Source organism: Xiphophorus couchianus, chromosome 13 (assembly GCF_001444195.1).
Source record: "Xiphophorus couchianus chromosome 13, X_couchianus-1.0, whole genome shotgun sequence".
Classification (NCBI taxonomy): domain Eukaryota; kingdom Metazoa; phylum Chordata; class Actinopteri; order Cyprinodontiformes; family Poeciliidae; genus Xiphophorus; species Xiphophorus couchianus.
In genome coordinates this window covers 28,581,329-28,594,330 of record NC_040240.1, presented here as the reverse complement: position 1 = coordinate 28,594,330, position 13,002 = coordinate 28,581,329, and the positions used below count along the sequence as shown (strand labels likewise).

General features: G+C 41.0%; 1 protein-coding gene across 1 annotated transcript; it reads right to left on the bottom strand.

Moving 5' to 3' along the window:
• Window positions 1–6,543: 6,543 nt before the first annotated feature.
• LOC114155489 (replication protein A 32 kDa subunit-like) lies at window positions 6,544–11,919 on the bottom strand. The gene is made up of 9 exons (XM_028035399.1): window positions 11,772–11,919; window positions 11,645–11,697; window positions 11,444–11,545; window positions 9,224–9,337; window positions 9,056–9,127; window positions 8,866–8,973; window positions 8,046–8,153; window positions 7,388–7,485; window positions 6,544–7,023 (listed from the first exon to the last, which is right to left on the bottom strand). The coding sequence occupies exons 1-9, from the start codon at window positions 11,782–11,784 to the stop codon at window positions 6,948–6,950; spliced, it is 744 nt and encodes a 247-aa protein (XP_027891200.1). The 5' UTR covers window positions 11,785–11,919; the 3' UTR covers window positions 6,544–6,947.
• Between the last annotated feature and the right edge of the window lie 1,083 nt (window positions 11,920–13,002).

Sequence of the window (13,002 nt, the reverse complement as noted above, 5' to 3'; positions counted from 1 at the left end):
AGACATTCATCATCTGAACATAGAGAAAGAATAAACCACCTGCAGGCCTACCAAGCCATGGGTGTCCAGCTAAACTGGCAAGGAGAGCATTAATCAGAGAAGCAGACGGGAGCCTCGTGGTACTGGAGGCGCTGCAGAGATCCAGTTCAGGTGGACGAGTCTCTGGACAGGACCGCTCTTAAATCTCCCACATACTCGGGGGATGCTGTGTGTAGCAGACTCCACACACAGTCTGCGGTCAGGATTTCATAGTCAAATGTACTGACTGCCTGCATTTTTTATGTCAAATTCCTTCATTTCCCATAATGCAAATGAATGCCAGTTAGATGAGCTAGCTGGGATGCCTAGCCCTGATCTTCTCCACCAGGTCAGCCACCACGCACCTGTTAGTGCAGAACAGAGTGTCAGTCTGACTGATGGGTTGCGTTGACTGTCAACCTTATCAGCTCTGTGTCTCATCCAGAACAGTTTGATGAGAACACTGCTCCCCCTGCCTAGTTTCCAGTTCGACATTGAGACACTCTGCGGAGTGAAGTACGCCTGAGTATGAGGGGGCACTTAAAAAAACAGGTCATTATGGAAGAACAGTCATTGTTGGTAAAAATCAGAAAAGGTCCAGTGTAAAGTTTGCAGTGAGCCACACAGGAGACACAGAAACCTGTGAAAGACGGTGCTCTGGTCAGATCAGATTACATTTGAACTGAACAACGCTACGTCCCCATCACCTGGGCACAACATCCACACAAGGAAACACAGGACTGGAAGGATGATGCTATGGGAACGCCTTCATAATGCTGCAACATGGAAGCTGATCAAGGTGATTAGAAGATGGATGAGTGGAATGCTTACAGCGACTAGGCTTCAGTTTTTACTCTGTAAATGTTTGGCTTTTTACAAACTTAAACAATTAGTGTATCTACTTGCAGGAGAGACTCTGTACTTTGGATGAGGCTATAAACTAGTGCTGGAAAGTCACTTATCAAATACAAACTTTGTTTCATGAGAAACTTGTTTTTTTTTTCCAATCATTGTCCCTTCGGCCCTGCCAAGTATTTCCAACCAACTCACTTACATAAAAAATGAATTTTTTTTATGTAACACGCAGACATTGAGTTCTGCACACGCAGAGCTGAGCAAGCTCTGGAAACAATCGGTCGGGCATAGCAACCCCATACCGTGCTCATGGTCACCGTAGGAACTCATTCTCCTGGACCCTCTCAGCGTCCGTCAGACACAAAACTACCTAAATATTCTGGAATTATTCATTTATCTCAGGAAGACAAAAGGTTTGGATTTTGTTCACATTCTGGCAGTGCGTGTTAAGGCTCTCTATTACTGCAGGGCACACACACACACACACACATTTTTAATTCCTTTAATAAGTAGAAACCACACCATTGTGTTGTTCCTGCCTTGCAGGCTTTAGATGAATACAAATACAGTTTCAGTAATATTTAAAGATTTCCCCTCCAGCGATGTTCAGTGGTGAAAGGGTTCAGCCAGACGCAGTGACAGATTTCTCTCCGCCACACCTGACATAAAGAGGTTTAGCTAGCACTACCTGACACCTACTGTTAATCCTATTTCAAGCTCCACTCTCAACCATGAAATCCACTCACAAGAGGGAAAAAACACAGTGATGCAGTGCAGAGGTGGTACACAGATAATCTTTCCCCTGACACTTTTCTTCGCTGCCTTCAAAGCAACAAAAGCTCTGACAATTAAAACAAGGGTGCGACTTCTCTCTGGAAAAGAGCCGTATATGGAGAGGTACGGCTTTTCGTGAGAGATTACGTTAGGAGGGATATAAAAAAGAAAAGGAGGAATTGCATCGCACAGTTTCAGCAGGCGGTTCCAGACATATGGCAGACATTGGCTGTAACTAATGGAACGTTTCTTGCCAGCACTTGATTTGACCCAGTCCTTTAAAACTTCCTGATGGTGGTTGCAGAGAGTTGATCCCACAAACTCTTCCAGGCCTTGTGGTCTGCTGACCCGGCACTGATCCCACAGCTCAGGCTGGAGGGAAGCGTCTCAGTCGTGCAGAGTGCTCAATGAGACAAACACAACCGATCGCCTGGAATTCAGTAATCTTAACATACTCGATAAGGAGTAGGAAGAAGTACAAAATAAAAACTTATGAACTTCATCCCCATAAATCCAAGCCATGTTTTCAGATGGTGATTAAATTATGATTAAATAAAAAAATAAATAAATTTTAAAAAAGAAAAATCTTGACATTCATTTTCCTGTTTTTTTTTTGCCATGGACTCACCAAACTATGGAAGCCCATTTCTGCCACTCTGTTAAAAAACATAAATAAATTATCTCATTATAATGAGATAGTAGTTTTTTTTAACAGAGTGGCGGAAATGGGCTTCCATAATTTATAAATGTCAGAGTTCCAACCTAAATATTTAGTTCACAAGCTAAATATTTAGTTAGAAAGCTACATGTTTAGTTAGAAAGGTAAATATTTAGTTTGCAAACTAAATATTTAGTTAGAAAGTCAAATATTTAGTTAGCTTTCTAACCAAATATTTAGTTAGAATATTCATAAAGTCAAATATTTGACTTTATGAATATCTTTCATAAAGTTTAGAAACTAAATATTTAGTTTCTAAACTAAATATTTAGCTTTATAACTAAATGTTAGTTTAGTTACACAATTTGCTTTCTAACTAGAGCAAACATTTAGTTTGCTCTATCAGGTCCTCTAGACTTGATAAAGCGTTATACAGGAGGAATGGACCAGAACTCCAGCAAAGTATTATGAGGAACCCAAATCAAACCGTTCACAGGTAATGCTACTAAATACTGAGGAAATGCATGGAAGCTTATGATTTCGGAGAATTTAATAAATATTTCTCTCATTATTGTGACCTTTAGCTAAAAGAAATAACCATAATAATCCTAACTGAGACAGTTTGGTCTGATTTAACTTCAGAGAGAGAAAAAAGGTGTATGTCTTTTATTAAGTCTATGTAAGCTTCTGGTTTCAACTGTATATCCAAAATAAGGGTGCTGTATGCAGTTTGAATAAATACTATCAAGTGGTGGCTTCACATTAACTCATCAGGAGAGCTCTTAAATCTCGAACATTTTTAGAAGCTAACTGCAGAAACGAGAAGCCGTCTTGGCAAATTTTACAGGTAAAGACAGAAATGCAGGAAACAGGCACAACGTTTATGAGAGCTCCTCTATTATGACCATATTTTCCCCTGAAAACATGTCAGACATAAAGAGAAAAACAATAACCAAACTGTATCATCTTAGCTCCTGTGAACGCCGAGAACATAAGGATATTTGGGGGCACAGAGGTCCAAATCTGAACACCGGTCCTCTCTCTATCTCAGCTACAAAGTATGACAAGTGAACGGAGACAAACTTGGACCGGTGTGGACGCGACATGGCGAAGGCGCTGCCAGCTGACAGGAGGCTGCTCACCGGAGCCAGCTGTGACAGAAGACGGCAGGGTGGGTGTCACCAGGTACCCCTCCCCTGTCTCCGCCGCGTCTCGGATGGTCTCGCCTGGCTGATCAGGGACGACAGGGACGCTGCTCCCAACCTTCAGTCAGCTGTCACGCGAGGTCACGGCGAGAGGCGGCGCGCGCGAGTCACACATGATGCCGTACAGGCCCAGACACACGCCGAGACACACCGAGTTTGGCATTCACAGCAGCGCACCGGTTCGGTTCCAGCTCCGGGAAGGCGAAGAGAACAGGCGGGGGCCGACAGGAAATGATGTGGTGCTGAATTTAATTTCAGAGTTGCTTCTATTATGTCGGTGGTCACGGGTTAACGGGTTAACGGCTAACGCCGCGGAGAGAAAGAAGGAGAATAAAAACACAACTTGGATTAGAAGGGGGGGAGGGAAACGATGGAGTTCAGAGGGTCGTATATCATTAAGCAATTGAGAAAGTTAATTAGGCAGCTCTGATAATTATTGCCATGGCAACATGAGCGCACTCATGCAGATTTGATTAACGAGGTGCCATTTAATAGTACTGGCTATACAGCAGGGTCTGGAAAGAGCTCGAGAGACCCCTAAAGGTAGAACACGTGTAATGTTTCCTTCATTACACGTGCACGAATACACACACACACACACACACACGCGCACACACACACACACACACACACACACACACGGCATGAATGGAAAAGATCCCAGCCTCCATAGTTGACATGTAACTAGAGGAATCAGTTAAAAAGCAGCTAAACTCTCTATGCATTGTAGAAATAAAATGATTTCCAAACAGATACGCAGCTTGGTTTCACTGCACACAGACTCGTAGTGACATATTCCTACAGTTAAAAACAGATTAACACAAGTTGAGAAAAAAAAGGATGTGGCATGTGTGCGTGCGTGCGCGTGTGTGTGACCCACCCAGTCATGGAAGGAAAGTTTATGGATTCCAGTTCACATGTTGCCCCCTGGTGGATAAACAACAATACTTGCAACACATGCATTCCTCTGCACTGAGTTTGAGATGCAGCCTGATCAGGCAGAGGACATTGTGCTGCAGTACAGCTTTGCTTACACCACCCATCATGGCCATGGTACAAAACGGGTCCATGGCTCTGTCTCCTCCAGACTGGACGACACTTCTCATAGCAAGAGTCTGCAGAGGTACCAAATCTCTGCACCTCAGATCCTGATCAGAGTGAGCAAAGATGACCACATCACTTCCATCCTCCACTCTCTCCACTGGCTTCCCATTTCCACCAGGACTGAATTCAAGACTTTTCTCCTCAATGCGTCTACAGAAATGTCCCCAACTATCTCAAGCTAAACCCACAAAGCATAACTCGTTCACTCACCCATTCAAACCTTCTCCAAACTGAGGACCATGGGGGGCAGGGTCTTCTCCGCTGTCGCTCCACGGCTATGGAATACCCTACCTGACACTCTGGGGGAACCAGAATCCACAGACTGTTTTAAAAAAAACAGTCTGTGGAAAAACGATTGAAATGTCATCAAGACATTTCTTTTTACCAAAAGTTTTTGTACATTTTCTTAGATATTGGTTTTAATCTCTTTTATTTATGTATCTATTTGTTTACTTAATCATTTTTATCCATTATAATTGCTTGTTTTGCTCCTGTTTCCTGCCCTTTGAGATCTAAAGATATAAATAAAATTATAAATAAAATCTATTATTAATTCTGGACCTTTAATGATACATTTGAATTGCATTTTTTCCCAGGTTGTAATGATAATGATGCATTAATCTCAGAAATGTGATTTTGGTGCACCAGTTTAAACGTACTGTGGGATACACACACACACACCCACTAATATTTGGTTATAAATTGGAAAAAAACTCTTATCCGTTTTATTTGCATCACCAGGATTCTGGCATAATTCTGTCTGAACTCAATTTAAATGAGCAAGAACAAAAACCTTCAGCAAAGTTTTGGTTTAGGAAAAATCATTACAGCCTGGCATTCAGTGTAAGGCTGTTTTCACACCTGATAGTCCAGTAGACTTGGGTCAGTTGGGAACCAAAATTGCAACATTTGTTCCATTTTCAGCTGGCACGGTTCACTTTCACACTGCACTGTGTCGATGTTCTTAAATTGCCCCTCAGGTGCAAATAAAGTTATTTGAATTGAAACAGACCAAATCCTTAGAAAAAACTCGTTCACCATCTCTATGTATGATTTTGAACATTTTGTCTTTAAATCTTTAAAAGCCCAAATTTACCATGATCAGTATACTGTAAATAGCCATGTTGGGTGTATGCAAACATTTGAACACACTGAATGGTAGCCAGAGGAAAATCTAGCAGTGAAATGTTGCAGATGAGCTGAGATCTTTCAAACACTGGAGCTGTCACAAGCCAGGACAGGAAGTAGATCTTCACAGGACAGTTTCATCAACATGGGAGAGAAAGGGGAAAAAACACATTTAGCATGTGCTATCACAACCAGTTTGCTTAGAAATAAAATAAAGTTTATTAATTAACACTCTTAAGGGCTTTTTGTGGCATAGACAGCAGCATTGTCAGCATTCAGACTAGAGTGGAGACATAAAAGGAAGGTAAACTCAGCAGGAGATTTCTCCAGGGACAGACTAAACCTCCTCCTCGTTGTTTCACACACAGCCAACAGAGAGCTATACTGTAGATTATACGTTAATAGACAAATATCAAGCACAGATGAATCCTAATAACAGTCATATCCATTTTGGTCTCGTCACTCTGCGTTTCTTGGATATTTGATGATGGCGCCGGCTGTGAAAGAAGAACGGGTTTAAAAATAGAAAATAGTAAAAAGAGACATTGATTCCACTGTTTTCTCTTTTTTGTTAGTTCTTTTGAAGTCAGTCTTCACCTGCAGTTCACAGCCCTGTCACTGTCTATTACAGGGAGAGTCACTGTTCCGCTCCACAGTCGAGACAATTTCCTCCGATTTTATCAGACAGTTCCAAAATGGAGCAAAAATAGTTCCAACAAAGAAGAAGATGGTGAAGACACAAAGGGGTGGCTCAGGTAAGGACTCATGGTTAAATGAGGCAAAAGAAAATATTAAAGCAGGTAGATCCTGATTGCTCCTTTATTAAGTTGCTCAATCAACAAAATTGACAATTCATAATGTAGTTCATTCACTAGGAATCTCACAGCACTGCTGAGCTGCAGCGTCGACACATTTGTGGCCAAACAAGTCGGAGGATACGTTGATCCTGACAGCTCTAACAAGGTGCTCTCTGTTTGATTTGATGTTAAATAATTGATTAGTCAAAATAAAAAGAAAAAAAGGTGAGTTCAGATGGGAATGGTGCATACATAATACAAGACAAAAAACCCCACTTCAATCTAGAAGTCATTTACAAGAAAATTGATTGCACTTCAGTTTAACAAAATAAATAAATCAAGCTTTATCCCACACGTGGTCCAGGACTAGTTTTTATGTTGTCGTTTTTTCCCCAGAGGCGGCTGAAGTTATACTGCCTTGAAATGATGCTCATCAATGGTGGAAAAGATGTGACCTTCACTTGCAAGGAAAGCCAAGGAAGATCTGAACGAGAAACGAGATGATCAGCATCAGCTTCAGATGATGATGTTACCAAGAATTTGGGTCCAGATAAAATTTGCCTGCAGCCACAAAAGACTTTTCCCACTCCAGTAAAAAAAAAAAAAAGTCATGGCAATCTCTTGTCATTTACAGGCTGGCAGAGTAAAAGTTCTCCCCACATCAAACTCCAGTCCAGGTTTTTCCAAACTATCCATCTGTTTAAAAGCAAGATACAATCATTTCCATTTTAGACATTCAATAGAACATTGAATGTCTAAAATGGCCATTAATGTCAGGTTACAGTAAAGATGATGCTAGAAAAACAATGTTTTAGAGAAAAGGGGTTGGGAGTGTAGTTTGCAGTTACCTAATGTCTCCAATGCTAATGTAGTCCAGGTTTCTTGTCAGGTCATGGAAATTGATGCCATCATTATGGACAGAGAACACTTGGATTTGATGCAACACCTGAGAGAGAGAGAACAAACCTGAATGATAGTTTTACTTTTTCAGTGTATAAGATGGTCACTGACGCCCAGAATCAATGCAGTGATGTGCAACTCGCTGGATCATTAGCCAAAACAACAAAGTGTGGCCGATTCAATGTCTTGCTCAGCTAAATGCACAAATTACCACCTGCGCGGAAACACCAGCAGCTCAGTTACCAGACACCAAGTCAATCACCATTTTCTGTAAACCAATTGGTCAAACTTGCTGCGAACCAGAGTTCACTATTGTGGTCCACTTCAGATTTTAGTTACTCATTCACACCTCCGCAAATGAATCAGACTTTCTAAGCAAATGAGCTAGAGTTCGATTAAGTGAACTGAATAGGGCTGCTGTGAATGCACCCAGAACATTATATTTTCAAACGGCATAATAAAAGTACATTTGACCTGACTCAGTATGTCAACTACTCAATGTAAAAAATAAAATAAATAAATAAAAATCTTCATGTCAAAATGTAACACACAGTACATCATAAACAGAAACTGATCAGGATGAACTTGCACTTTGCAGTCACTGACCTGGCCCTGGACTGTAGACAAACCATTTGGTAAAACGCCTCGAGGACGCGTCGCACTGCTCCAGTCAGGTTGCGGCGCCACAGTGAGGTTCATGTTCACATCAAAGACCTAATGGAAACACAGAGGTTACAGGTATTGGCCTGGTTCAACAGTGGACATCTGAGTGCCAGTTTCACCAAACAAAGAACTTCCTAAAGGGGTTTGTGAGGCCAGCTTGTATGACTTGTATGTTCAGTCTAAATTTTAACAGTCTTTTCTTATTATTATTCTAGGTAGCAAACAAGCATGTTGGGACGCACTGTCAAAGTAACCTCTGGTTGCATTGCCAAGTGCAACAGTATCTCCAACAATCTTCAGGTGTTTAAAAACAAACACCTGGAAAATCAATGTGCACAGATCAACAATAGATAAAAGTGTTAAATTGCACATTTTCAGACTTCCTGCAGTAGCTAGCTGTGCTGCAGTGCAGTCCTACCTGGTTCACATTCAGGACATGGAGAGCTGTTTTTGGCTGATATTTTTATTTCCATCCTCTTTAAACTTTATTAAGACATGCAATGTTATTTTGCTGCTGGAATTAAACTGCTATGTCCTTCACCAAGGGGCAGCCATCATAGCTCCTTATTTCCCCAGCTGCTGTGCAAAACCACATGATTACAATTTTTCTAACATCTACTCTAAAGTTTGTTCAAATCACTTTGGGGAGTCTCAATGACCGTTACACTCTTTAAAGAAATTTCACATTTCTTTAATTATGCAATTTAGGTTCCCATGTGCCAAAGTTGATGTTCCCAAGAAGCAGAAATGCACAAGAGTATACCTTTCTGAAAACCTGCATATGAGCTTGTACCACCTCCAACATGTGGGAGCTGATCTCATTCAGGTCCTTTACACGTCGGACATTCATTGCCAGTAGCGACCTCTGTTCCTGTTGAATCAGGAGAAGAAATGGCAGTGTGGTATTTATTTTCCTAGCGCTTACAGCCTGTTTCTCTAGAATGTTTGCTTACACTGTAGCTGCGCAGGCTTCCAATCACCTTCACATACATTCCTGGAGAAGCTACAGTCGTCAGTGCAGAATCCTGTAAAGATTGGGATTTAGATCCAATCTTTCATCACCAATCTTTTATCGCCATGCCCATCTTACTTCTCCCCAAATGTTCTTTAACACCACTGACCTCCATGTTAACCCATAGCTTCACATTCAGGGGTGGACCGGTCATGTCGTCCACGGTGTACTGGACATTGGTCTCAAAAAGAGCAAATCCTCTGATGACTCCAACAACAGAAACCTGAGATAGGAAGTAGTACTTAGGCTAAGTACTTAGTACTTAGTACTTAGCCTAAGTACTACTTAGCCTAAGAATTATTGGAAATGTACCAAAGCTGTGATGAAAAGCGACAAAGAATTATAGAAATGTTTCTTAAGATGTAAAGATGTTGTCGAGAATAAATGAAAAGCCTAACATTAAAATTTGCCCTTGTGATATCTAATAGCACATTGAATCTCATATTCAATAACTCAGGAACATGTCTAAGATTAGAGCCTTTATGCATGGAGTGACCCAGGAGGAAAGGGATGAATGCCAAATGTGGTCATGGATAGTCAGACCGTCATAAAAATGGCCAGAAAAATGCGGCAGTAAAAATCACAGCTTGAAGACTAAACATACATAAGCGATGGTTAAACAACACCAAATATGGAAAGCTGTCTGTAACCTATAAAAGATACTGGGACAATACTGATTTGAGGGAAACTCTTTAATTAGCTTTGCTTTCCCTCAGATTATGTGTGGTGGTCTGTAATACAAATTTTCTTATTCATTTATGGGTGTTTTCACAGCTGATAGTCTGGTAGACTCGGTTAAATTGAGGAGTAAAATTGCAGCATTTGCTAGATTTTCAGCTGGTGTAGTTCGCTTTCACACTGCACTGTGTCAAACGAACCAAACCCTTTGGAAAACCTGTGATGGCTCTACAACTAGAACCACTGAAGGAGGCGACACAAAAAACTCTGAAGACATGGAGCGTAAAATTCCTGCTTCTCAAAATGTGGACTAAAGCATGGAGTTGTTATGGATTCTGTCATTTCCTCTATCACTTTTATCCTCTCCTATCTGCTTACACACACATGCTGCAGCTTACAACACCATGTTTATATATGACTGCCGCCAGTCATATGTAAACAGACTGAAACTGATCAGACTACCCTTTAGGGAGGGTACAAATTGCAGAAAATAAAAAGCTAAATTTTCACTACAGTCTTTGCCTCACTTGGTTCTATCCATAAGGTGAGCTCAGTGTGGCCCAGCGCTGGATGGTGAATGTAACTCTGTATCTGCTCCATTTGGATGACATGTATGACTTGTAATATTTGATCATTTTTCAGCATTAAAGCCTGTTTTTATATATAACCAAATCTCATTATCGCTCGAGGTAATTTACACTGAGGGGTTCTGGTCGGGTCCTGAAACTGGTTAACGGACCTGGTGGAGCACAGACACAAAATGAATGAACTCCAACAGAGTGGAATCTAATTTTTTGTGGCTGTATGATTTCTCTTTGGCAAATGACCATAAGCCATTTCTTCCGCCAGCGTTAGACAGTCCGTTTGTTTTGGTTGCATTTACCCAGAATGCCCTGCGCTCTAGTCCGGCTCCTGGAAGCTGTTGGGGGCGGTCTGCGGTCCGCTTGGCATTCACATAATCATTCGTACCGCACCCAAGTTCACTCCAACTGAACCGAGACCGTTTGTAGGAGGAAGTAATCTGCTGAATTTCCGCAGAAACTTTTTAAACTATGTTGAATAATTCATTGAGCTTACTGTACTGTTTGATCACCAATCCAGCAATTAGAATGTATGTATGATGGAATTGAAATACCTTTTTTTGTAAAGTGCCTCCCGACAACATTTGGTGTGAATTGGCACTATAAATAAAACTGAACTGAGCTTAAAAGTGAAGAACTATAGAAAAGAGGTGAACATTTACACGTAGATGTTCACCTCGCCTGTAATGGACTGCAGACATTTTCCACAGTGTACGTTTGCAAAGAGGGATTTTAACAGGTGGCTAAATCCTGTGGTTAATAACGGTCTGAAGCTCACTGTCCACAGTATGTGTTGAACAACAGCTTCTCTCTAAACCAGGGGTCTCAAACTCCAGTCCTCGAGGGCCGCAGTCCTGCAACTTTTAGATGTGCTTCTGCTGCACCACACCTGAACAGAATAATTAGGTCATTAAGGCTCTGGAGAACTGATCTACACAAGGAGGAGGCAATTAAGCCATTTCATTCCAGTGTTTTGTACCTGTGGCACATCTAAAAACTGCAGGACTGCGGCCCTCGAGGCCTGGAGTTTGAGACCCCTGGCCCCTGACCTCTGAAAATAACCGGCTCACCTGTTTGAGCTCACAGTCACAGATAGTGAAGGAATCTTTGCAGAGTTGAGGAGCAGCCAGCAGCTGGGAGACGGTGCAGGGGAAAATCTCAAGGTGTGCTTTCTGTGGCAGAGTAAGTGAGGGAGCAGATTATGAACCCAACAAATAATCTGCTTCTCTTGGCTATTAAAACTCTTTTTACTTAAGCCAACAGGCGTGCACCTTTGATGATGTAGCTTTGTGGTTCAAGGTTTCACCACTGGACTGACTGCAGCCTGTGTCAGAGCGACGAGAGTTTCAACTTATGTGAGGGACAGTCAACAGATGATTTCAGACACGCGCCACTCACCTTGATTCCACATGCTAGAGGTCAAACAAAGTCATTAAGCTGATCTGAACTGGCAGCAGTGGGCTTTCATCAGCGAAGGTTCAACACCAAACAGAAGAGCTCTCTGGGTTTCTTCAGCAGCTGAGCTGAGTTACACCAATCACCTGTGAGTCAGTACAGCTTTAAAGAGCCAGTCACTAGCCATTCCTTATATATTCAGAATTTAGATTTTGAACTTGTTTTTAGTCATTAATGATCAGTGGATTATAAACTATTTAATCTCTTCAAAATGCCATACAAGATAATGATGAGAACTCAGACCAGCTGACAGCTTTGGCTGGATGTGGGACAGGATAATCACATAACCCCATCCAGACCAGTCTGTAGTAGCCACTAGAAAATTAATTTAAATTTACCATTTAAAGACATGATTGATGCTGCATTGTGTCTCCTTCTGTCTTCTCCCTAATTCTTCTCTTCCTCCTTTCCCCCTCCAACTTACCCCATACTTTTGATTGTTTACTTTTTCTCTTTACAACAAATTCCAAATAATGTTCCTTTTATAGAAGGCGAACATAGGTTATTAAATACTTTATATAATCATTTGAATAAAAGTAATATTATATTAAATAAATGAATACTTATTACAATATGTGTATTGTAATAAGTATTATTACTTATTCACTCACTGTATTACTTCATAAAGTAAGTAAAATGGCGATTTTAATTAAGACTGGAATCAAATCTATGAGGAAACTGAGTCCAATCTGGGCTAATTTTGCTGTTTTATCAAAGAACGCCAATTATAAATGTATTAATTTTCACATGTCATTGTGCTTACTTAACCACACAGAAACGGTACATAATGAAACTAGCCCCTCACCCATACTGTATACATTTTGCTTATCTGCTGCTGTAGGAACCTTATTGCACACTGGGGAAACAAAGCGCTGCTCTTGACCGAACTGAACGTTTCTGGGGTTCCTTTAAGAACAGAAGTTGGACCTTAATGACCAGTAGACGGATCCTCTTTCTGAATTATCCATTCAAGCGCTGAGAAAAAAATTTTCCACATAAAAATTGTTCAATCTTGTGTGTGACATACAAACTGTAAGAATTAAAAATAAACAGTGTTTTTTTATACAGCAGTCATCACATTAGGGGACGTTCCAGACTTGTTTTCAAAGTTAGACCATCAGACTTCCAAGTACAAACTGAACACAATTGCTCAATTTAGCAGGAAAATGTTATT